This window comes from Chiloscyllium punctatum, chromosome 33 (assembly GCF_047496795.1).
Source record: "Chiloscyllium punctatum isolate Juve2018m chromosome 33, sChiPun1.3, whole genome shotgun sequence".
Lineage (NCBI taxonomy): Eukaryota > Metazoa > Chordata > Chondrichthyes > Orectolobiformes > Hemiscylliidae > Chiloscyllium > Chiloscyllium punctatum.
Genome location: NC_092771.1, coordinates 16,327,301 through 16,353,292, shown reverse-complemented (window position 1 = coordinate 16,353,292; position 25,992 = coordinate 16,327,301). Strand labels below are relative to the sequence as shown.

General features: G+C 43.8%; 1 protein-coding gene across 1 annotated transcript in view; it reads left to right on the top strand.

Moving 5' to 3' along the window:
- The window catches only part of LOC140458455 (potassium/sodium hyperpolarization-activated cyclic nucleotide-gated channel 3-like), a 407,121-nt gene that overhangs the window by 235,229 nt on the left and 145,900 nt on the right, over nucleotides 1–25,992 (top strand). The window contains exon 4 of the mRNA XM_072553060.1: nucleotides 14,036–14,254. Coding sequence (XP_072409161.1) covers nucleotides 14,036–14,254 — 219 coding nt within the window. The remainder of the gene's footprint in view (nucleotides 1–14,035; nucleotides 14,255–25,992) is intronic.

Here is a 25,992-nt window from a genome sequence, read left to right as displayed (position 1 = left end):
TGTCCTTTAAGAGTGTAGAAATAATAAAAATCTAAAAGTTTTGTCACCCAACACTTCAAGTTGGACTTCACCCAACCATCTTAATAGCATGAGAAAAGATTCCAGAAGCTTCCATCTGCCCAGAAACTCTGAATATTTATATAATGTCATGTGCTCCATTATATATCCTAGACTAGTTGAATTTCTTGGTCTGATGGTTTTAATGATGAGAGATCATTGTTCCCCCAGAGTATTCAATTACCTCAAACTAAATGTACTTGCATTATTGACTGTTTAATGCATAATTAATCGTTTAACTACCTACTGCATAAAAGATATTTAATGAATAGATACAAATCCTTAAAAAATCTTTACTTTCAAATCAATAAAATGGTGTCTATGTTACAATAGCGTGATCAATAATTTCTGATACCTTATATTGGCTTGCATTTCCCCTTTAATTCCCCCTGATACTTGACTCCACTTTTGTCTACTGTTAGGGCTCTTTCAATTTGGGTGGTACTGACATTTCCTTGTTGGGTGCAGGCAATATCAGACTCACCCCGGGGAAAAGACCTTGTCTATTTACCCTATCCATGCCCCTCATGATTTTATAAACATCAGTAAGGTCACCCTTCAGCCTCCAACACTCCAGGGAAAATAGCCCCAATCTATTCAACCACTCCCTAGAACTCAAACCCTCCAACCCTGGCCTGTGATAAACCAAGTGGAGTTATATAGAATTGAAGGAGGCTATTCAGCTCATGAAAGCTATGATGATTATATTAAGAGCGATCCACTCCCTTACTATTTTCCCATTATCTGAAAATCTTTTCTCTTCTCCATTTCCACCTGGAAAGTTTTGATCGAATCTGCTTCCGTTATCCTTTCATGGAGCATATTTCAGATCAAATCAATGCACAACAACCAATAATTTATCTTCATCTGACTCCTAATATCTGAAGCAATGAAGAGATCCCCAAATAAGACAATGATTCTGCACATATCAGTCACAACATGCCACACTTACTTTGCTTTTTTTTTATTGGATGTAGGCATCAATGACAAGGTCAGCTTTTGTCACCCATTTCCTAATTGCCCTTGGACTGATTGGTATGTCAGTTTGAAGCCCTGAAGAGTCAGTCACATTGCCATGAGTCTCGAGTCAAATGTAGGCCAGACCAGGTAGGGATGGCAGATTGTAGCTATCTTTGCTAAAGGAGATTAGTGAACTTGATGGAGTTGGGTGACTATCAATGATAGATTCATGGTCACTGTCAATCAGACTAGATTTATATTCCAGATTAGAAATTGGTGGGATTTGAACCCGTGCCCAAATGGGCGGTGCAGTGCCTCAGTGGTTAACACTGCTGCCTCAGAGCGCCAGGGACCCGGGTTCAATTCCAAGTTGGGCGACTGTGTGGAGCTTGCACATTCTCCCCCGTCTGTGCGGGTTTCCTTCGGGTGCTGGTTTCCTCCCACAATCCAAAGATGTGTAGGTTAGGTGAATCGGCCATGCTAAATTGCCAAACGTGTTCAGGAATGTGTAGGCTAGGTGCATTAGTCAGGGATAAATATAAGGTTGGGGAATGGGTTTGGGTGGGTCACTCTTCAGAGGGTCAGTGTTGACTTGTTGGGCTGAAGGGGCAGTTTCCACACTGTAAGAATTCTAATGTCTTCAGTGCATTACCTTGAACCTCTGAATTGTCAGGAGTGTGGTACCACCACTATGGCCCTGTCACCCCCTACTGGATCAATTACATGGAGCCATACAACATGGGAACCAACCTTAAAGGCCCAATTTGTCAATGCTAACCTGATTTCGTAAATTTGGCCCATATTCCTGGAAACCCATCCTTTCCATGTACCTGTCCAAATGTCTTTGCATTGTTGTAATTGTACTAGCCTCCACCACTTCCTCTGGCAGCTCGTTCCATACACACACCACCTTCTGTGTGAAAAAATTGCCCCTCAGGTTCCTTTTAAATCTTTCCCCTCTCAACTTAAACTTACGCCTTCTATTTTTGGACTTCCCTAATCTGGGGAAAAGACCTTGGCTATTCACCTTATCTATATCCCTTATGATTTTATAAAACTCCATAGGTCATCTCTCAGCCTCCTAAACTCTAGGGGAAAAGGTCCCAGCCTATCTAAGCTCTCCTTATAACTCAAACTCTCTTGTCTTGGCAACACTCTTGTAAATCTTTTTTGCACCCTTTCCTAGATGTAGCAGGGCAAACAGAGTTGTATGTAGTACTCCAAAAGTGGCCTTATCAATGTCTTGTACATCCATAACAAGACAGCTCAACTCCTATCATCAATGCTTTGACCGATATAGACAAGCATGCCAAATACCTCTTCACCATCCTGTCCACATGTAATGCCACTTTCAAAGATTTATGTACCTACATCCTGAGGTTTCTCTGTTCAACAACACTCCCCAGGGTCCTACTATTAACTATGTTAGTAGGACTGCCCTGGTTAGCCTTACCAAAATGCAACACCTCACATTTATCTGAATTAAACTCCATTTGACATTCTTCAGCCCACTGGCCCAGTTAATCAAGATGTACTTGATTTACTTAGATAATATATACTTAGACAACCTTGTTCATGTCCACTATACCACCAATTTTGATGTCACCTGCCAACTTACTAGCCATGCCTCCTATATTCTCATCCAAATAATTTATATAAATGTTGAACAACAATGAACCCAGCCCCGATCTCTGCAGAATACCACTGGTCACAGGCTTCCAGTCTGAACAACAATCCTCACCCACCACCCTGTCTCCTACTATCAAGTCAAATTTGTATCTGATTAGCTAGATCTCTGTAGACATAAATATTACATCGGATATAGAGCACAGAAACAAGTCATTTATCCTAAACGGTCCACACCAGCATTATGCTCCACTTAACAATCAGGAACAACAATTAGTTTCCAAGTTACCTCAGCATTTGTTTACTCAGTTTACATGCACAAAACAGGGAGTATTGAACAGGAATTTTTTTAAACATTTCTTCAGTTAAATTTCATTACACAATGTGGACTGACTGGCTTTAAAACAGTTCCTTCTCAGTAAATGAGCAATGAACAGATGGATTTTTTTTTGGAAGTACTAGGATCTAGGAAAAAAATTATCAAACTGGAGAGGCTTCAGAAGAGATTTACCAGGATGTTGCGGGGTATTGAAGGTTTGAGTCATAAGGAAAGGCTGGATAAGCTGGGACTTATTTCACTGGAGCATAGGAGGTTGAGAGGCGATCTCATAGAAGTTTATACAATAATGAGAGGTATAGATAGAGTTAATGACAGTTATATTTCTCATGGATGGGGGTTTTCAAGACTGGGGGCATATTTTTAAGGTGAAAGAAAAGAGATTTTAAAAAAGACATAGGAAGTAAAGTTTTTACACAGAGTGTGGGTACAATTACAACATTTAAAAGATATTTGAATAGATACATGAATAGGAAAGGTTTAGAGTGATATGGGTCAGGAAGCAGGCAGGTGAGACTGATTTAGTTTGGGATTATGTTCGGCATGGACTGGTTGGACTGAAGGGGCTGTTTCCATGTTGTATGACTCTATGACTATGACTCCACGTGTGCTAATATTTATTAGGCGAAAGTGAGGACTGCAGATGCTGGAGATTAGAGTCAAGTTAGAGTGATGCTGGAAAAGCACAGCAAGTCAGGCAGCATCCGAGGAACAGGAAAATCGATATTTCGGGCAAAAGCCCTTCATCAGGAATGTCAATTTTCCTGCTCCACGGATGCTGCCTGACTTGCTGTGCTTTTTCAGTGCCACTTTAATCTTGACTCTGATTTCCATCATCTGCAATCCTCACTTTCACCCAGTTGATTTTAACTTTACTGTGAATCCTCTTCCAAGGATGTCTACCTTGAAGAAGCTCTCCTCCTCTCTCTACAAGGATCTCAGTGAGTCTCTCTCTCTCACTGCAATCCCCAGGTCATCTCCTCTGCCATTCCTGATGAAACCCATTTGCCCGAAATGTAGATTTTCCTGGTCCTCAGATGTTGCCTGACCTGCTGTGCTTTTCCAGCACCAATCTAACCTTGCCAATATTTCTTGCCTATTTGGTGTTCCCCTGGAGATGATAGTGGAGGCCCACCTTGAGCTGCTGCCATCGTTAGATGTAGGGAAACCCACAATGTTGTTTGTATTGATGGATTCCAAGATTTTGACCCAGGGACAGTAAAGGAACAGCAATGTAGTTCCAAATAAGGATGGTGATGGGGAACTTGCAGGTAGTGATGATCCCATGCATCTGTTACCCTTGTCCTTCCAGTTGGTAGGGGACGTGGATTTGGAAGGTGCTGTCAAAAAGGAGCCTAAGTGAGTAACTACAGTGCATCTCATGGGTGGTACAAACTGTGTGTCAATGGTGGAGGAAGTGTTGAAGTTGATTGACTGGGGGGTCAGTCAAGTGGGCATCCTTGTCCAGATGTTGTTGAGCTTCTTTATCTGCACCTATCCAGGCAGGTGAAGAATATTCTATCATGACACTAACTTATGCCTTGTGGATTGTGGACAGGCATTGTGGAGATAGATAGGTTACTCGCGGCTGAATTACATAGAAAATAGGAGCAGGAGGAGGCCATTTGGCCCTTTGAGCATCCTCCATCATTCATTCTGAGCATAGCTAATCATCCAACTCCATATCCTATTTTCTCCTCATACTTTTTGGTCCCTTTAGCCCTAAAAACCATATCTAACTACTTCTTGAAAAACAAAAGCTTCCTAGCCTCTGGCCTTCTGTTGTAGCCACAGTATTTATAGAGCTTGTGCATTTTAGTTTCTGATCAATTTATTTATGCTCCAGTCAGTTTTCCACCCCCATCCTCGACAGTGACTTTCCAGCTATATGGAAAAGGCCATAGGAACACAGATAGGCCATGCAGCCCCTCAAGCCTGTTCCACCACTCAGCCAGGCCATGTCTAATCCATAAACACTAACTCCATTAGGATCTGTGATCCATAACCATGGCATGAGTGCTCTGCTTGGAGACAGGTTCTTGACTCATTGTCAGCTAATATGTCATCTTGAGCTAATTTCTTAGCAGTTTCGGTCACTGATGGTTTTTCTATTGCCTTCTAAGTCATATTGGACTTAGTGGGGGTGCTAGATGAGCAGGCAATTCCCACATCTGTCTGAGGTAGAACAGGAATTGAACTAACCTTGTTAGTGTTGTGCTGAACCACAAGCTATCCAACCACCTTCCAGCTCCACACCCTTAATGCTCTTCATAAGATCACTACAGTGTAGAAAGAAGCTTTTCAGCCCATTGAGTCCATACTGACCCTCAGAGGAGCATCCCACCCAGACCTCCCTGCTACCCTATCCCTATAGCTCTGCATTTGCCATGGCGAGTCCACCTGGCCAGCACATCACTGTGACACTATGGAAAATTTAGCATGGCCAGCCCTATAGGGAGGCAATGACCTAGTGGTATTATCACTGGACTGTTAATCCGGAGATCCAAGTAATATTCTGGGGACCTGGTTCAAATCCTGCCACTGCAGATCCTGCAATTTGAGTTCAATAGCAAATCTAGAATTAAGAGTCATGAAACCATTGCTGATTGTCAGAAAAACCCATCTGGTTCACTAATGTCCATTAAGGAAGGAAACTGCCATCCTTACCTGGTCTGGTCGACATGTGACTCCAGATCCGCACTCATGTGGTTGACTCTTAGGTGCCCTCTGGACAATTAAGGATGGACACTAAATGATGACCTAGCCAGCAATCCCACATCTCATGAATGAGTAAGAAAAATCTGGAAGGAAGACAGAGCACCTGGAGGGACAAACACAGGGTGATTGTGTAACCTTCACACAGACTGTCACTCTCAAGGACACTCAGGTCACTCGTGCTAAAAGACAGATGAACCACATCGCTGCCTGAGAAAAGTCTCTTAACCTTGCCGTACAAAAATCTCTGTCTCGGTTTTGAAATGTTTCTGTTGTCCCTCACCAGGCTCACCATATTTCCAGGCCAGTTGGGAGCAGGGAAGAGCTTGAGTTTCAGATTGCTATCCTTTGGAAGTACAGCTTCCTGACATCACCCCTGAACAGCCTCACTGTAAGTTTAAGGCTGTGCCCAGTTTACACTCCATGTCAACCGATAGGACCCTATCTCCAGCTGCTCCACATTCGGACGAATCGCACATTGGATAAGGGACCTCAATTATCCAGCATTCGATTATCTGACATTTGGATTATCTGGCAGGATGGCAAGGTCCCGGTGCTTGGCTAAACTGTGTTATCAGGCATTCGATTATCCGAACATTCGATTATCCAAACAAAATGCTCCCTGCTCGTGTCACTTGGATAATCAAGGTTCCTATGTAATGTGGTCCTGATAAAGCGGAGCATCCTCTGCAAACTTAACTTGGGAAACACTGTAGGACATTAACTGGTAAAGCAAATAGATGGTTCACAAACAGTGATCCATAAATCATGTGTACAGCTGTACAGGACTTTGGTTAGGCCACAGTTGGAGTACTGTGTGCAGTTCTGGTCGCCTCACTTTAGGAAAGATGTGGAAGCTTTGGAGAGGGTGCAGAGAAGATTTACCAGGATGTTACCTGGAATGGAGAATAGGTCGTACGAGGACAGTCAGAAACTTTTTCCCCGGGTAAAACAGAGTGTTACAAGGGGACATAAATTTAAGGTGAAGGGTGGAAGGTATAGGGGAGATGTCAGGGGTGGGTTCTTTACCCAGAGAGTGGTGGGGGCATGGAATGCGCTGCCCGTGGGAGTGGTAGAGTCAGAATCATTGGCGACCTTTAAGCGGCATTTGGATAGGTACATGGATGGGTGCTTAATCTAGGATAGAAGTTCGGCACAACATCGTGGGCCGAAGGGCCTGTTCTGTGCTATATTGTTCTATGTTCTATGTTCTATGTGTAAGTCAAAATTATCTGCAAATATTCAGGCAAAATCATTGACCTTTGTTTTGAATGTAATAAAATGCCAACAGTTTGCGACCTTAATTTTGAACAACAGCGGATACTTTTGAAATCTCAGCCACAGGACAAGTGCAGGCCCGGTGGGTTTATTTTGCTTTAAGTCTGTGATGTCATTTCCACCAACAAGACATCAGCAGGTTACGTGCCAAAGGGGGCGAATTAAGACTTTGCACGACTCCAGCTTTTGTTGGCAGAGAAAGGTTGACTTATTATTTTTTTAAAAATCACAGGATCACAGGATCCCTACAGTATAGAAGCAGGCCATTCGGCCCATCAAGTCCACGCCAACCCTCTGCACAGCATCCCACCCAGACCCCCCAGCCTTATCCCCGTAACCCAGCATTTCCCATGGCTAACACGCCTAGCCTGCACATCCCTGGACTCCATGTGGCAAGTTAGCATGGCCAATCCACCTAACTTGCATATCTTTGGACTGTGGCAGGAAATCGGAGCACCCGGAAGAAACCTACACAGACACAGGAAAAACATGCAAACTTGGTGGCACAGTGGTTAGCACTGCTGCCTCACAGCGCAAGAGACCTGGGTTCAATTCCTGCCTCAGGCAACTGTCTGTGTGGAGTTTGCACATTCTCCGGGTGCTCCGGTTTCCTCCCACAGTCCAAAAATGTGCAGGCTAGGTGAAGTGGCCATGCTAAATTGGCCGTAGTGTTAGGTGCAGGGGTAAATGTCGGAGAATGGGTCTGGGTGGGTTGCTCTTCGGAGGGTCGGTGTGGACTTGGTGGGCCAAAGGACCTGTTTCCACACTAAGTAATCTAACCTAATCTTCAGGCTGGGATCAAAGTCAAGCCCCTGGTGCCATGAGACAGCAGTGCTAACCACTGAGCCACTGTGCAATAGAGATGTACAGCACGGAACTAGACCCCTCAGCCCGACTCATCCATGCTGACCAGATATCCTAGATTTGTTTAGTCCCATTTGACAGGACTTGGCCCATAACCCTCTAAATCCTTCCTATTCATATACCCATTCAGGTGCTTTTTGAATGCTGTAATTGTACCAGCCTCCACTACTTCCTCTGGCAGCTCATTCCATACACACACCACCCCTGCGTGAAAAAGTTGCCAATTAGGTCCCTTTTAAATCTTTCCCCTCCCACCTTAAACCAATGCCCTCTAGCTCTGGACTCACCCACCCCAGGGAAAAGACCTTATCTGTTTACCCTATCCATGTCCCTCATGATTTTATAAACTTACCACCTGAAAAAAAATTGATAAATCGGACGAATGATCATTGTGTTTATGAGGCTCTAAACTTTTCCACTGTGTGATAAAATGCAGTTTTGTACCCATGATCTTGGGTACCACGAGTGTCTGAATGCGCTGCAGTAGGAGTGTAGAGTTGCAGATTAAGCATTTGTCCAGTGATTTAAATTGAGATGGTGTTAGCAGAGACTTTTTAGACTTCTTGTTCGGGCTCTTGGTTGCAAGCATTGTGTGCTTCAAGGAAACGTATGGGGATAAAACATCTTCAAGGTAAGTCCAGGCAAAACATGTATAAAAAATATTGGGTGGAATTTGAAAGGATTCCCATAAAGCCATTGTGATACCCATCCCACACCATTGTAGGTTTGCTCTGCAACTATCTAAGATTCAAGAAATGCAATAAGTGACTCAGGGCAAGGCTTCCACCCTATCCGGTGAAGAACATTTCAGTGAAGGAGTTTGCACATTCTCCCCGTGTCTGCATGGGTTTCCTCCGGGTTCTCTGGTTTCCTCCCACAGTCCAAAGATGTGCAGGTCAGATGAATTGGCCATGCTAAATTGCCCATAGTGTTAAGTGCATTAGTCAGAGGGAAATGGGTCTGGATGGGTTACTCTTCGGAGGGTTAGTGCGGACTTATTGGGCCGAAGGTCCTGTTTCCACACTGTAGGGAATCTAAATCTAATAACTCCAATTAGCTTGACCAGCAGCTCTCCAGTCTCAACAACAGTACCGCCGGGAGAAGTGGCCATCACCGTAACTGCAACTGTCTCCAACGATGAAGAACTGGGAACTGACCGAGAGGTGAAAAATGGCGCCCAAGATTGGCAATGTTGTTGTTGGTTGGGTCCAGCGGGGGCAGAAGGGCAATATTGACAAGGTGGGCCACAGCAAGAGGCTCCGACATTGCTGGGTCTGGCACAGGGAGTGTTGGAAATGAATCGGCAAAGCGGCAAAAGATGGCGTTTAAGGATTGGCATCATCGACATTAGTTGGGTCTGGCATAGATGGCGGTAGGGAGTTGGTGGCTCTGAGCCAGCGAAGAACCTAAACATCAATGGAGTTCTCTTTAAGCAACACCTTTTCACTTTTCTCTCATTCTTAAACTATCAAAATGGCACCACATGGTGGCTTTTCATTGTATTTTAGTGTATTTCTTACAGGAAAACATGCGTGACAACAAAAATCATTAATTCGTTTAATTTTGAGTGAGGTTCTTGTTGGGGCCATGAGTTGAGGTCTTGGGGAGAGCTGGCCCGCACAGACCAGAGACACAAACAAGGAGGGTTGCTGAGCAAGGGGAGAGGGTCTCTCTCATGGAAAAGAGCACGACTGAAGGAGGCCCCTTCCCACCAAGACTGAAACATACTAACCTTCTAGGCTTCTCACCCATTGCCAACCTCACCTGTTATAAAATTGCAATCGTATGAAGGGCTTATGCCCGAAACATCGACTCTCCTGCTCCTCGGATGCCGCCTGTCCTGCTGTGCTTTTCCAGCGCCACCCTTTTTAACTGTGATCTCCAACATCTGCAGTCCTCTCTTTCTTCCTGTAGGAAATTAATTATCTATTTGAAGATTATTTTTGGCCAAAGAAATAAAAATCATGGAACGTGGGTCTTCCTAGAACTTCCATGCTTTGAAGCCCATCCTTAATTGCCCTTCAGCTGGGTGGCTGTGTAGGCCATTTTAGAGGGAAGTTAAGAATAGACCATGTAGTTGTGGATCTGACATCATGAGTGGGTGGGCAACAAGACAAGCACCAATGGAAGCTAACAGATCTTCTCTCCTGTAAGGCCGCACACAGGGAAGCATAAAACTCAACCCTCTGTGTCAATGTTCCTTTTCCTCAGAACTAAGAGACTTTGTGATTCTTCTGTGGAAATAGAATGACATGTCTTTACCCTATTTAGCAAGTTGTGCAATGCCCATCAGATCCAATTACTCAACAATATTTACAGATCCCAGGAGCTGATGAAGTGCTGGGTTGGGCAACCTAAGTGACCTCGTCCTATTAAGAACACAAGTGAAGGAAGTGAATGCATAGAGCTATCACAGGAAGTCTAGAACATTCTTTAAGCAATAGGTCATTTTCTAAGAATCAAGTGACAGCTGGAAAGATAATTAATGAATCATAGAGTGCACCAAATGTCTTATTTTTAACAATTGGCTCTATCTCTGAAGATTATGTTCTCCATTTCACAACAGTCAGTGGCATTAGCAGTAGATGCATGCACATCTCATTTAACCGTCAGAGGTGCAGTCAAGTACAGTAGAGTGAAGTGTGAAATGTGCGCTATTTAAGTGTACACTATTCTTGACAATGACGGTGATGATTATTGAGTATCCAGAGCTTGCAATGTGTCACAATGTCCTGGACACATGAGTTAAGTGCAATGGCAAAATATGATATCGATTTTCACTCTGTGGGATACTGGTAGAACATTCTGCAACAGCGATTCACTGAGCCACAGACAAGAGAGCGTGACAATGCTTCTGTAATGTCTCCTCACTCAGTGAGCTTTCAAGTAGCTTTTGGGCTGGCAAAAGGGGATGTACTGAGCATAGCCCGAACCAATGTTGCCTCTTGTCCCTTAGCCAGTCCGGTGTTGACTTAGGAGAGGATTGGTTAAGAAAGAAACAAAGCAATGTCTGATATTGACAAGAGTTGTAACATGCCTTGAGGCTTTAGAATAGAAAACGTAACTCGTGAACAAATCACCAATGCTGTCAAGGAGTATCAAGTATCATTTTTATGTTGGGATTATATTCACTAAAATGTTATGGAGAAAACACTCTCGAAAGCACACATTATAGAGAATAGGCTCTGAAATAAAAGGTGAGATTAGAATTCACGGTGATCCACCTTAAAAGGCCTTGAGCTTAAGACCATAAATCATAGGAGTGGAAGAAGGCCATTCATCCATCAAGTCTGATCTGCCATTCAATGAGATTCACAGCTGATCTGACAATCCTCAGCTCCACTCTCCTGCCATTTCCTTATATCCTTGATACCTTGACTGATTCAAATCTGTGTCTCAGCCTTGAATGTACATATAGGATTGAAACTATCCACCATGGTTGACATTTATAACAGAGGAGAATAAAAGACTCGAATTTATATTGCATCTTTCAGGAGCACTGGAAATTTTTTCAAGCAGAGAGTGAGGAGCCTGAGGAATTTTCTGCTGCAGGAAGCAGTTGAGGTCAAAACATTAAATGTTTTCCAGAAGGAGTTAGATATTGATCTTAGGACGAATGTGATCAAAGAATATGGGAGAAAGTGGAAACAGGGCACTGAGTTCGATGATCAAATGTGATTAAATTGGATGATGGAGCAGGCTCGAAGGGTTGAGTGGCCTAAACTTGCTCCTATTTTCAATGTGTTCCGATGTTCCAAAATGCCAACTGTAAATTAAGCTCTTCTGAAGTATAATCACCATGGCGATGCAAAAAAAGGGCGTGATTAGTACACAGCAAGCTCCCACAAAGGGCCATATGGTGATGACCCAAAAATCTATTGATTGAGGGATAAGTAGTATCCGGGCCAACTCCTCTGTACTTTTTCAAAGGTAAAAATCACACCAACACCAGGTTATAGTCCAACAGGTTTATTTGGAGGTACTAGCTTTCAAAATGCTGCTTCTTCATCAGGTGGTCTTCACCAACCACCTGATGAAGAAGCAGCGCTTCGAAACCTAGTTGGACGATCACCTGGTGGTGTTGTGTAATTTTTACATTTTGTCCACCCAGTGCAACACCGGCTCCTCCAAATCAGTACTTTTTCAAGAAAGGTATCTCATACAAAAGATAGCACCTCTGCAGTGCATCAACCTCCTGATACTACACTTGGAATGTCAACCTTGCTTTGGTGTTCAGGCCTTGGAATAAGACATGGACACACACCATTTTTGATCCCAAGGTAAGAGTGCCACCTACAGAGCCACTGGACTGCGTGTAGCTGGTTTCCTCACAAGGGAAAATATTGTTTCATATTCCAGCAAATAATCAAATGTGAAGTAGATAAACTTTAATTTGTTAAAGGGACACTGTCTTCACCAAAAGGCAGTTGGCCAACATTTTCTTTGAATAGGATAGAGTGGGAAGTTGAAGCATAGTTTGATGGTGGCACAGTGGCTAGTACTGCTGCCTCACAGTGCCAGAGACCTGGGTTCAATTCATGCCTCAGGCAACTGTCTGTGTGGAGTTTGCACATTCTCCCTGTGCCTGTGTGGGTTTCTTCCCACAGTCCAAAAATATGCATGTTAGGTGAATTGGCCATGCTAAATTGCATGTAGGGGAATGGGTCTGGGTGGGTTGCTTTTTGGAGGGTTGGTGTGGACTTGTTGGGCCGAAGGGCCTGTTTCCAAACTGAAAGTAATCTAATAAAATCAATTATTATTAATAATACCATGGCGATGTTGGGAAACACATCACATGCTGCTCTTTTCTTATGAATTGCCATTAGCAAGGAGACCTTTCTATTGTTACAAGAGGTGACAAAGATCACTATACTGTGGATGAGAGTGTTTGTGCATATTTGTTTTAAAAATTTTGCATTTATATCCTTGAATAAAAGCAAAATACTGCAGGTACTGGACACCTGAAACAAACCCAGCAGATGTGGCAGCATTGGTGGCTTTCCTTTATTCATTCATGGGATGGGCATGTCGCTGGATAGACCAGCATTTATTGCCCCATCCCTAAATACCCAGAGGGCAGTTATGAGTCAAGTGCAGACCTGAGCTTCCCTAAAGGACATCAGTCAACCAGATGGCCTTTTCCTGACAATCGGCAATGGATTCAGAGTCATCATTAGACACTTCATTCCAGATTTTTTAAATTAAATATCAAATTCCACCATCTGCCATGGCAGATCCTTAGAATGTGACCTGGTTCTCTGGATTAACAGTCCAGCGATAATACAATTAGGCCATTGCCTCCCCCCGCACTTAGTCGAAAGGTCCAATTCTCTCCCATGAGTAAACTTTAATTTGCACACTTTATTTCATTTTTGTTTCCTTTTTGCACCATTAAGAATCCCTTAGTGTGAACATCTCTTTTCTTTCTCCCACCAATGACACCATGTCTCTAGCGGCTGACTCTCTGCAACCCCATCTAAACTCACTCTCTTTCAACGTTTAAACTGCTCCTTCGAAACAACCTTTTTGACCAAGTTTTTGACCATCTGCCCCAGAATCTCCTTAAGTAACCCGGTGTCCCGTCTCATTTGCTAATACTCTTGAAATGTTTCACGTGTGACTATATGCAAGTTTTGACAGCACTGTGGAATGTGAAATTGATAAAAATGTAAGGGAATGGGGACAATTTGGGGCGGCACGGTGGCTCAGTGGCTAGCACTGCTTCCTCACAGCTGCAGGGTCCCTGGTTCAATTCCAGCCTCAGTCTGTGTGAAGTTTGCATGTTCTCCCCGTGTCTGCGTGGGTTTCCTCCCACAGTCCAAAGATGTGCAGATCAGGTGAACTGGCCATGCTAAATTGCCCATAGTGTTAGGTGCATTAGTCAGAGTGAAATGGGTCTGGGTGGGTTACTCTTCAGAGGGTCAGTGTGGACTGGTTGGGCCATAGGGCCTGTTTCCACACTGTAGGGAATCTAATCAACAGGAAAACAAATGGTTAAAATATATCCCTCGTTCCTCTTAAAGCAGGGAGGATGGGATTTCCAGAATAGAACATAACGTGCTCCTTCTCAACTTCCCCTCAAATGAAATGTCAGAATGCAGATTGTTCACATTTAGTTTGGCCACTGCTGAACTCACTTTGCAAATCTGTGCCGATGGGTTTCCTTGCTGCCCTCTAACGGTTTGTTCTCTTTCGCAGGATGAAACCTGGTCGAAGCAGTACACCTACGCTCTGTTCAAGGCAATGAGCCACATGCTGTGCATCGGGTATGGAAAGCAGGCACCTATTGGCATGTCTGATGTCTGGTTGACCATGCTCAGCATGATAGTGGGCGCCACCTGCTATGCCATGTTCATCGGCCATGCCACGGCACTCATCCAGTCATTGGACTCATCTCGGAGACAGTATCAAGAGAAGGTAAGGGCCCTCTACCTTCATTCGCATCCAATGTGGTAACCTCCTGTCTACAGAAATCACGATGGCACTAACGCTGGATGGCTGAGAGCCGCTGGTGCTTGAAACTAATGCTGTCAGTTTTATTTGAAACAAATTCTTTATTCAGGAACCTGCAATATTGTACTGAATAATAGATACCCGAGAGTGAATACAAGACTGTAATCTAATCGAGGGTTCCATTCTTGTCGTAAACTGTGAGAATATTCAGGTGTCACCTGAACTCAGAGATTGTATTGCTCTTTTTAAATCGCTCCAAGTTATTTGTGTTGAACACAACGCTATTAATTCAATAGAAGCATGCAGTCATCTAACTGTGGATGAAGTTGTTTGTGTTCTACATTGTTGATCTATGATGGCAGTTATCTGAAGGGTTAATGATTACAGTGCAGCATTACTTAGAAATGATATTCAACAAGAACATGGCTGCTATCTATGTGCATAAAGCCATTATTTTCAGTAAGCCTAAAATCAGGGAATGAAGAAATGTACTTACTGTGTTGAAATCTGCACTATTAATGTTAGTACTTCTATCAGGAACCACCAAACACAGCAACTTGCATTTGTTTAATACCGTAAATGATTAAGGAAGGGTAAAGTGAGACAAAAGTTCAATGGATGTCATACATAGAAGCAAACTTGGTAGAGCTGACCAACAATGTTGTCAAAGAGATGCGTTTTTTTAGAAAAATTGCTAAAATTGCGATGGAACAAGAATGGGAAGTCTGGAAAGGGACTGAGAACTGAGGCAGCTGAAGGCTGGGCTGGTTAAAGATGGCGTGAGAGGATTTGGCTCATGAGGATCTTGAGATGATGTGGGGTGGAAACCATGGGGTGTGAGGAGGTAAAGCCAACAGGCAAGGCAGTGGGCAGGTGAGGCTGAGGTGATGCAGTGGAGGGATCACTTAGTAGAGAAAAAAGGTATGATTAATGTGGTACGTTTTGTGGCCACCACTGTTTGTTATTTTTATAAATGACCTAGATGAGGGCGTAGAAGGATGGGTTAGTAAATTTGCGGATGACATTAAGATCATTGGAGTTGTCGATAGTGCTGAAGAATGTTACAGGTTACAGAGAACCATAGATAAGCTGCAGAGCTGGGCTGAGAGGTGGCAAATGGAGTTTAATGCAGAAAAGTGTGAGATGATTCACTTTGGAAGGAGTAACAGGAATGCAGAGTACTGGGCTAATGGTAAGATTCTTGGTAGTGTAGAAGAGGAGAGAGATCTCGGCGTCCATGTACATAGATCCCTGAAAGATGCCACCCAGGTTTTTGATAGGGTTATTAAGAAGGCATACGGTGTGTTAGCTTTTATTGGTAGAGGGATTGGGTTTTGGAGCCACAAGGTTATGCTGCAGCTGTACAAAGCTCTTGTGCAGCCACACTTGGAGTATTGCGTACAGTACTGGTCACCACATTATAGAAAGGATGTGGAAGCTTTGGAAAGGATTCAGAGGAGATTTACCAGGATGTTGCCTGGTATGGAGGGAAGGTCTTACGAGGAAAGGCTGAGGGACTTGAGGCTGTTTTCATTCGAGAGAAGAAGGTTGAGAGGTGATTTAATTGAGACATGTAAGATAATCAGAGGGTTAAAAAAAGTGGACAGGGAGAGCCTTTTTCCTCAGATGATGATGGCTAGCACAAGGGGACATAGCTATAAATTGAGAGGTGACAGATATAGGAGAGATGTCAGAGGTAGTTTCTTTACTCAGAGAGTAGTAGGAGCGCGGAACGCATTGCCTGCAAGAGTAGTAGACTCGCCAATTTTAGGGGCATTTAAATGGTCATTGGATAAGCATATGGATGAAAATGGAATAGTGTAGGATAAATAGGGTTCAGATTGGTTCCACAGGTCAGTGCAACATCGAGGGCTGAAGGGCCTGTACTATGCTGTAACGTTCTATGTTCTAATAGAGTTTAATCAATGAAGGGGAAGGATGAGAGGAGACCTTAGGGAAATGTAATTGGGGAAACAAAACGCTCAACTGCTGTAACAAGGAACTTGTGTCACAGGGACAATATTTGGAAATGTTCCCTTTTATAGTGTTCGAATCCTCTAAACTTATGACACACTTTATTTTAAATGAGTTCCTCGCCATCCTGATTGTTCACCCTTATTCTTACTCCCCTTTCCGAAATGGGTGAATTATGCAGGTTCTTGATGCCCCAGATAGTTGTTGCCTTGCAGGAACATGTCTGAAAGCTTCGCCAACCACATACAACATTGGGCCACCAAACATTTCGCTGAAGATTGGCTTTTCCTGCAACTTTGCCCTCTCTGATACCTCACTGAGAAGCTGAGGCCTCTCAGGAAGCAATTTGTCACCTTTGACTGCAACAAACTCACTCTCGGCATCATGGTTAGGTTCTCCATTTTATTTATAACGGTGATGATTGAAACGCAGTACAAAGCAAGCAATGCTGACGTTACATTGTGTGCTGGTGACTTGACAACTGAAGCAAGTGCTTCCCTTTCTGGGGCTGTGGACTGCAGTCATTAACGTTTGATCATTTGACAAAGCGACAGGACTTGTGGCCCCTGCTACATGCCGAACTCCAGGTGGTCATTGCACAGGCTGTCCTGCTGTATTCAACTCTGCCAGGGATAAGGTTACAGCAAAGCTGTTGACAGAACCTTCATCGATGCTCACAGCAAGGTAGAAAGATGAGTAACAAGTAAACTGGTTGAAACTCGTTTCTTCAGTTTCTGATTCATTTTAACATCTATTAAAATGAAATAACGTCTCCAGAACGAAAGATTTTAGAACGTTAAGGCCTGGTCTGATCAAAGTCTTCAAGATGTTAACAGGGAAAGACAGGAAAGAAAAGCTTTTTTTTTTCACTGGTTGGAGATTCAGAACTAGAGGGTATAGTCTGAGATTAAGGCCAGACCTTTCAAGAGAGATGTTACACATCTACACATAGAGGATGGTAGGCTGTTGGAGCTCTCCTCCAGAAATGGCAGGTGATCAGTTACTAATATTAAATCTGAGAGATTATTTTGTTATGCAAAAGTATTAAGGGATTTGTGCCAAGAGCAGACATCTGGAGTTCGGCCACAAATCAACCATGATCTCATTGAATGGCAGAATAGAATGGAGGGGCTGAATGGCCTATTTCCGTTCCTATCTTCCTCTGAAGTGAAGAACGACTTCATTTGGAGCGTACTCAGATTAAAATTACATGATCAAGACGTAAGGCACCTTCCAATACAGAATGTACGAGGCAGAAATATATTTTATATTGCTTAAAAACTGCATGAATCCATTTAAGGTTCGATAAATCCCTTTTTTAGATTAGAATCAGTCTGAACATTGGGGCACAGATAGCCTTACACAAGGCACCTCGAATCTTCAATGCATTACCTGGGCAGACATGGCACCTACTGTACACTTGAGAATATTACTTTAAAAAAGTTCTACGATGTACATGTGAAAGAACTGAAACCAACATGGTCATTCTAAAAGATGAGAAACTTAACAAACAATCCAGGTCTTTTTCAATATATAATTTCAGTTACATCACACTGTAAACTTTTGCTTTACATTCTGTGTCTTACGATCTTATACTCCACAACCACCTGATAAAGGAGCAGGGTTCTGAAAGCTAGTGCTTCCAATTAAACTTGTTGGATTATAACCTGCTGTTGTGTGATTTTTAGTAGAAAGTGAGGACTGCAGATGCTGGAGATCAGAGTGAAGAGTGTGGTGCTGGAAAAGCGCAGCAGGTCAGGCAGCATCCGAGGAGCAGGAGATCGATGTTTTGGGCGTAAGCCTTTCATCAGGAATTCCCTATTTGTCAATTCTCCTGCTCCTCGGATGCTGCCTGACCTGCTGTGCTTTTCCAGCACCACACTCTTGTGTGATTCTTAATTTTGTACACCCCAGTTCAACACTAGCACCTCCAAATGACAGTTTATCTAGATTCTGTTCATCTGAACAGACAGAAAATGACGGTCCCTAATTACTAATTATTTGGACAGCACAGTGGCTCAGTGGTTAGCACCGCTGCCTCCCAGCGCTAGGGACCTGGTATCGATTCCTGAAGAAGGGCTCATGCCTGAAACGTCGATTCCCCTGCTCCTTGGATGCTGCCTGACCTGCTGCGCTTTTCCAGCAACACATTTTCAGCTCTGATCTCCAGCATCTGCAGTCCTCACTTTCTCCTACCCGGCATCGATTCCACCCTCGGGGGACTGTTATGTGGCATTTACACATTCCCCCCTTTGTCTGTGTGGGTTTCCTCCAACAATGTACTGGTTAGGTGGATTGGCCATGGGAACTTCAGGGTTTAGGAAAGGGGGATGTGTCTAGGTGGGATGCTCTTACGAGGGTCAATGTGGACTGAATGGCCTGCTTCCGTAATGTAGGGATTCTATGATGTTTCCTGTTAATGTGCTTCCCCATGCTCCTCTGAACCGTTTGGTTAGTCAACCTCATCATCATCAATTAATACAAATTTTCTTTTTCTTTAAAGTTGTGCTAATGAGAGCGTTTAGCTTGTTACCAGTGTCCACATGTTGCTCACAGCTCATACTCGCTTGTGCCCTCACCAAAATCGGGTGGAGATATTCATGCCAACTTCCCCCCCTCCCCTTCCTTAAGTGTAGCGGAGGTCAGCTGGACCAGTCTGACCACAAGCTGGGTGGATCTCAGACTGAAGAATCCAACCAGGAACAACACAAGTCCTTATGACTCAACTGCTCAGTGCATAAAGCCATCAGAGAATTCGCAGTGCACTTATTGATTTATGGCATTGCTTCTTTCTGAGAACCAAGCAAATCTTTTTATCTGCTGGAGCTGTCTTTTTTTCCAAAGGACAGCTGCATTTAAAAATAAACAGTCATTAAGCCTTATTTTCTGTTATTTTCTCAACTCGAGGAGCGACTTAGTCAGTGCCCTGACGTTATTGTTATGTCCATCTGAATTTTTGCTTGACAGATAATCAATTTCCCTTTTACACTTACCTTCTACCTTCTACAATACTTTTATGTATGATGATGGGTGTAATGGACTATTCTGAAATTACAATGAACATCTGACATCCTTAGATTAGCACTAAGTACTGCAGATTTTGACATGACTGAACCACCACCCTTCTTAATATATCATAGAATCCCTACAGTTTGGAAACAGGCCCTTTGGCCCAATGAGTGCACACTGACCCTCCAAAAAGTAACCCACCAAGACCCATTCCCCAACCCTGTTACTCTACATTTACCCCTGCACCCAACCTACACATCCCTGAACGCTATAGACAATTTAGCATGGCCGATCCACCTTAACCTACACAACCCTGAACACTATGGGCAATTCAGTATGGCCAATTTATCATGGAAGGGAACTGGAGCATCCAGAGGAAACCCACGCAGACATGGGGAGAACGTGCAAACTCACACAGACAGTCGCCCAAGGCTGGAAACGAACCAGGTCGCTGGTGCTGTGAAGCAGCAGCACTAACCACTGAGCCACCGTGCCACCCATTTTATCGGCGCATCAGTTTTTTTGGCACATCAGTTAATTTAACTCCTCTACATCTACATTAAGATAGGTGTTCTATACCTTGTTCTTGAGCTCTCTATTCAAAGCCTGACTGATAGCATGACATCCTGCTCTTCGGATGGAGAGAGGAGGCAGTTCCAGTATCCAGCGCAGCCACAATGGGGATTGAATGCATTGTCACCAATCCACTCCATATCGGAGATGGTGGCATCATAATGCGTTCAATGCGCGGGTTGTCCAGAGCTAAGAGGCCAAATGCTTTGGAGACATGGGTTCAAATCCTACTCTGGCAGGGATGGTGCAATTTGAATTCCATAAGATCTAGCATTAAGACAAACTAACCTAACGGTGACTGCGTAATTACTGTGAAAACCCATTTGCTTCACTTGTGCAGTGTTAGTCTCCTAGTCTGAGGAAGGACATTCTTGCTATTGAGGGAATGCAGCAAAGTTCACCAGAATGATTCCTAAGATGGCAGACTTACGTATGAAGAAAATTTGGGTGGACTGGGCTTTTACTCGCTGGAATTTAGAAGAATGAGGGGGGAAATCTCATAGATACGTATAAAATCCTGATGGGATTGGACAGTCTAGATGTGGGAAGAATGTTCCTGATGTTGGGAAAGTCCAGAACTAGGTGTCACACCCTAAGAATAAGGGGTAAGCCATTCTGGACTGAAACATTTCTTCACTGAGAGAGTTGTGAACCTGTGGAATTCTCTATCACATGAAACTATTGGGGCCAGTTCATTAAAACATATTCAAGGGGAGCTGGATGTGGCCCTGGTGGCTAAAGGGAGCATGGGATATCGGGAAAAAGTGGGAGTGGGTTACTGAGATTAATCAGTCATAATCATATTGAACGGTGGTGAAGGGCCAAATGTACCTATGTTCTATGTACCTGTGTCCTCAAGGGAAAGAAATCTGCTGTCCTTACCTGGTCTGGTCTACATGTGAGTCCAGACCCACATGTAGGGTTGACTCTTCACTGCTCCCTGACATGGCCTAGTCAGGTGGTCAGTTCAAAGGCAGTTAGGGATGGCCAACAAATATATCATACAAAAAAATGGGCAACTCACATTCCATATGATAAAAAAAGGTCTGCTAGCCACCACAGCAATATACACTATAGCATGTGGGTTGGAGTTGTGGATACTGATGGCACAGACTCGAATTTCCTTCCAGCACATGGCTGATCAAGGATCTCCCCCACTCTTACCTCCTGCCATTGATGTGTGTTGGGAGGTGATACTCAACCTGTTTAGCCATGTCATGACTGCGCTGTCCTTGGCTGTCAAGTCCTGGATTGGGACTTGAAGCTGGAGTTTTTGGCTGTGAGATATGACAATGTCCACTGCACACCACAAAACATCCTTACATTAGTACAGTTATATTCAGCAGGTGTTTTACAAAGTGATAGATCAAATGACCTAAAAATATTTGAGCACAAAGGTACACACTTGAATGTAAGGGTGGTGTAACCTACAGAACTATAGACTAAGAGCTGGAAGGTGGGTTAGTCTGGATAGCTCTTTCTCATTGGGCATGGCCATGATGGGCAAAATGGTCACCTACCGTGCCATAAATCTTAGCGTTTCTAATTGTTATGCTGTAGTCTGTGCATTGGCAACTTCACTGTCAATGGATCATGCTCAAACTCACTGAAGCATTAAATCTTGAAGGCAGATGAAACACTTATTGAAACATTAACCAAAGTACCTCTGTGTCTTCAATCACTGCAACTGTGGAAATTTGATGCGTGCAGAGTCTTATTGCCTCGGATGTGGAAAGCTCACATCACAATCAAGGACGGCATTTATTGCTCATTCCTTGTTGTTTTCGAGACGCTGGTGGCAATTCATCCACTTCAGCTGCTGCTCTCTGCAAGTGGTTGGAGTCTTGATCCTGAGAGTGTGATGGAGGCAGTCATGTCAAAGGGAACCAGCTCAGTAACCAATAAGGAAGAAGGTTTAGAAGTATGGGGAGAAGGCTTGGTGGTTGTGAGGGGGAGGTGGAGACCATGGCCTTCTTTTGTACTATAGATTCTGTGTATTCCAACAAACCGTAATATATTTGTGTGACTGCTTTCCCACTGATGTGTAGTTGTTCATCAAATTGAAAGTTGCATATAACTTGGGTCCTTGAGCTAATTTAAATGTGCACAAAGGCACCACATCTAACACCCAAAGCGGGAAGTAGAAATAAATCAATTGACCTTTACACTGAATCAAACTTCATTTAACCCGGCATAATTCTAAACATTTTCCAAAAGCCAACCTTACATCCATTGACTCCATCTACACTTCTCACTCCCTTGGGAAGGCAGCTGACATCATCAATGACCCCTCCCACCCCGGTTATAATCTCTTCCATCAGGCAAAATATACAAAAGCTTAAACACACGGACCAACAGATTCAAGAACAGCTTCTTCCCTGCTGTTATTAGACAGCTGAATGGCACTCTCAAATTTTAAACTGAATGTTGATCTCGCTCTCTGTGCACCTCATTGCAGCTGTAACATGGTATTCCTCAATCTGTCCCATTATCCTAATGCTCTTTGTATGGGATGATCTGTCTGTAGTGCATGCAAACCTGTACCTAGGTACATGTGCCAATAATAAATCAAATCGAATCAAAGATGGTATTATACCCCTCTAGAGCAGGTGGGACTTGAACCCTCCTGACTCCAGGGAAGGGACGCTACCACCTGCATCACAAGAACGCTATCATTTAACATTCATTATTTTTCTTTATATCTGAAGATGATATCACTCCAATCCAAATGGCTTTTCCATCAACAAATCACGTGATGTTTAAAAATTTTTCCTAACTACAAATCATGTATGCAATTAAATATTAACAAGCGAAGTCCACACAGGGCAATGAAATCCATCTAAAGTTAAGCAGTGTTACAGAGAGTGGGGAGGAAACTGCTTAACATTCCCTGTGATAGGAGAAAACAGTCACACCTCCCTAACTACAAATTAATCCCTGAGAGATAACTGGACGTTAGATTATGGACCAGGCCAGACCCCTCAAAACATTTTAAAAAAGAGACCCAGACCTGACCTTTCTAGTTGTTTTAAGCAGGTGTGGGTGGACATTCCAGGAGTAATGCAGCTGGTTAAACCACTGTTTTAGAACATAGAACATAGAACAATACAGCACAGAACAGTGCCCTTTGGCCCTCGATGTTGCACCGACCTGTGAACTATTCTCAGCTCGTCCCCCTGCACTATCCCAAAATCATCCATGTGCTTATCTAAGGATGGTTTAAATCTCCCTAATGTGGCTGAGTTGACTACATTAGCAGGTAGTGCATTCCAAACCCTTACCACTCTCTGAGTAAAGAACCTGCTTCTGACATCTGTCTTAAATCCATCACCCCTCAATTTGTAGTTATGCCCTCTCACACAAGCTGACATCATTGTCCTAGGAAAAAGTCATTCACTGTCTACCCCATCTAATTTTCTGATCACCTTGTATTTCAACAAAACAGAATTTATTTACAGAATACCAAATGAAATAAAATAGAATATAGAATAACTTAACCTATCCGAAAACCTAAGTGACTCTATTTCAACTTGTTCCAATTGGATGCTGTTCCAATTTCCTGCAACATCCCCATAAACACCCCCTTGGCAAAAAAAAGGTTAAATCAAACGCAGGTTCTTACAGGAGAGAGATGTTGGAGAGAGAGTCAACCAGAAAGCCTTTGCTGAATCAGGGAACCTCTTTCCCCAGCAGTTTTAACCTAAGGAACTGGAATAAAAGCCTGAGTTGGGAGAACCGGCCACTCCCCTTTCATTGCACCACTATTTTTTAAGAGATAAACCCTAAAGACCTCCTCTGATTATTGACTTAGGCAGTATCTGTTAGCTGTTGTTAAAGTAGCTGGCATGGGTGGCACGGTGGCACAGTGGTTAGCACTGCTGCCTCACAGCACCAGAGACCCGCGTTCAATTCCCGACTCAGGCGACTGACTGTGTGGAGTTTGCACATTCTCCTCGTGTCTGCATGGGTTTCTTCTGGGTGCTCCGGTTTCCTCCCACAGTCCAAAGATGTGCAGGTCAGGTGAATTGGCCATGCTAAATTGCCCGTAGTGTTAGGTAAAAAGGAGTACATGTAGGGGTATGGGCAGGTTGCGCTTTGGAGGGTCAGTGTGGATTTGTTGGGCCGAAGGGCCTGTTTCCACACTGTAAGTAATCTAATCTAGCCAGTTCAGATATACCAGGACCTCTCTCAAAAACAAAACAAAGGCAAAATAACTTTGTTAAAGGGTCAACATCATCGCAGTTCTCACTAGAATGCTAATGTGTACCATTGTCATTGATGTACCACAGTCGCCTCCACTTGTCCGTTGCCCTAATTCCAATTGCTCTCAATTTCGACCTCAGCTACACAAACAGCTACCACCTCCACATTTTTATCCCTCCCCAGTAATTGTAATTGTGGAGTAAGCCAAAAACAAACTTCAGGAATTAGCACTTGTGCAGCTAAATGTGGAATGTAGCATTCCAGCTAGCTGACCTACCCACGAGCTTTTTTTTATTCATTCATGGGATGGGGCCATCTAGGCCAGCATTTATTGCCCATCCCCGAGGGCAGTTAAGAGTCAACCACATTGATTAGATTAGATTACTTACAGTGTGGAAACAGCCCCTTCGGCCCAACAAGTCCACACCGCCCCGCCGAAGCGCAACCCACCCATACCCCTACATCTACCCCTTACCTAACACTACGGGCAATTTAACATGGCCAATTCACCTGACCTGCACATCTTTGGACTGTGGGATGAAACCGGAGCACCCGGAGGAAACCCACGCAGACACAGGGAGAACGTGCAAACTCCACACAGTCAGTCACCTGAGGCGGGAAATGAACCTGGGTCTCTGGCGCTGTGAGGCAGCAGTGCTAACCACTGTGCCACCGTGCCGCCCATGCTGTAGGTCTAGAGTCACAGGTAGGCCAGATCAGGTAAGGATGGCCGTTTCCTTCCTTAAAGGATATTAATGAACCAGATGGGCTTTTTTAAAGCAAACAATGGTTATTGTTGGATTCTTCAATTCCAGATTTTCTTTTATTAAATTCAAAGTTCGCCACTTGACATGGCAGGATTCAAACTCAGATCTCCAGAACATTCCATGAGCCTCAGGATTAACAGTCCAGTGATAATACTGCTCAGCCATCACCTCCCTGCTATGGGCTACACTATCGCAGTAGCTTGCTGATTGGTTCACAACATTGATATACAGGCAGCCCCTGGGATGCCACTGGGTTCCACTCTGGTGCTCGGTTGCAAGTCGATCTGTACATAACTCGGAATACAATATAGCTCAATGTGAAGCAGCTGTTCAGGAGCACTGAAGATCTTCATTAAAGCCATGTACGGAACTGAGTTCGTTAAGTCAGACCTCCATAAGTCAAGAAACCACCCCCATCGCCTCAGCCACACATGCAATGGAGTGAAATTGATCCAGTTTCCCAGGACCAAATACAGCCAGTAAATTCAGGAGTTTGTGAAGTTTTGGCAACAGAAAAAGAGGAAACAGGAAAGGGTCATTAGATCTCTTCCAGCCTGCTCCACCATTCAAAAAGACTATGGCTGATCTGATTGTAAACTCAACATTTGTGTTCCCACTTACACTTTTGATACTCTCCCCATACCCACCTCCAACTTAAACAAGGATCTATCTACTTCTGCATTATAAATCTCCCCACTTTTGGGAAGATGTTGTTAAACTAGAAAGAGTTCAGGAACGATTTACAAGGATGTTACCAGGGTTGGAGGGTTTGGGCTACAGGGGGTGGCTAAATAGGCTGGGGCTGTTTTCCCTAGAGTGATGGAGGCTGAGGAGTGACCTTATAGAGGTTTATAAAATCATGACAGGCATGGATAGGGTGAATAGATTTTTCCCTCAGGGTAGGGGAGTCCAAAACTGAAGGGCATAGATTTAAGGTGAGAGGTAAAAGATTTAAAGGGGACCTAAGGGGAAATTCTTTCATGCAGAGGGTGGTACATGTAGGGAATGAGCTGCCGGAGGAAGTGGTGGAGGCTGGTACAATGACAACATTTAAAACGCATCTGGATGAGTATATGAATAGGAAGGGTTGAGAGGGATATGGGCCAATTGCTGGCAAATGGGACTAGATTGATTTCAGATATCTGGTCAGCGTGGACAAGTTGGACCAAAGGGTCT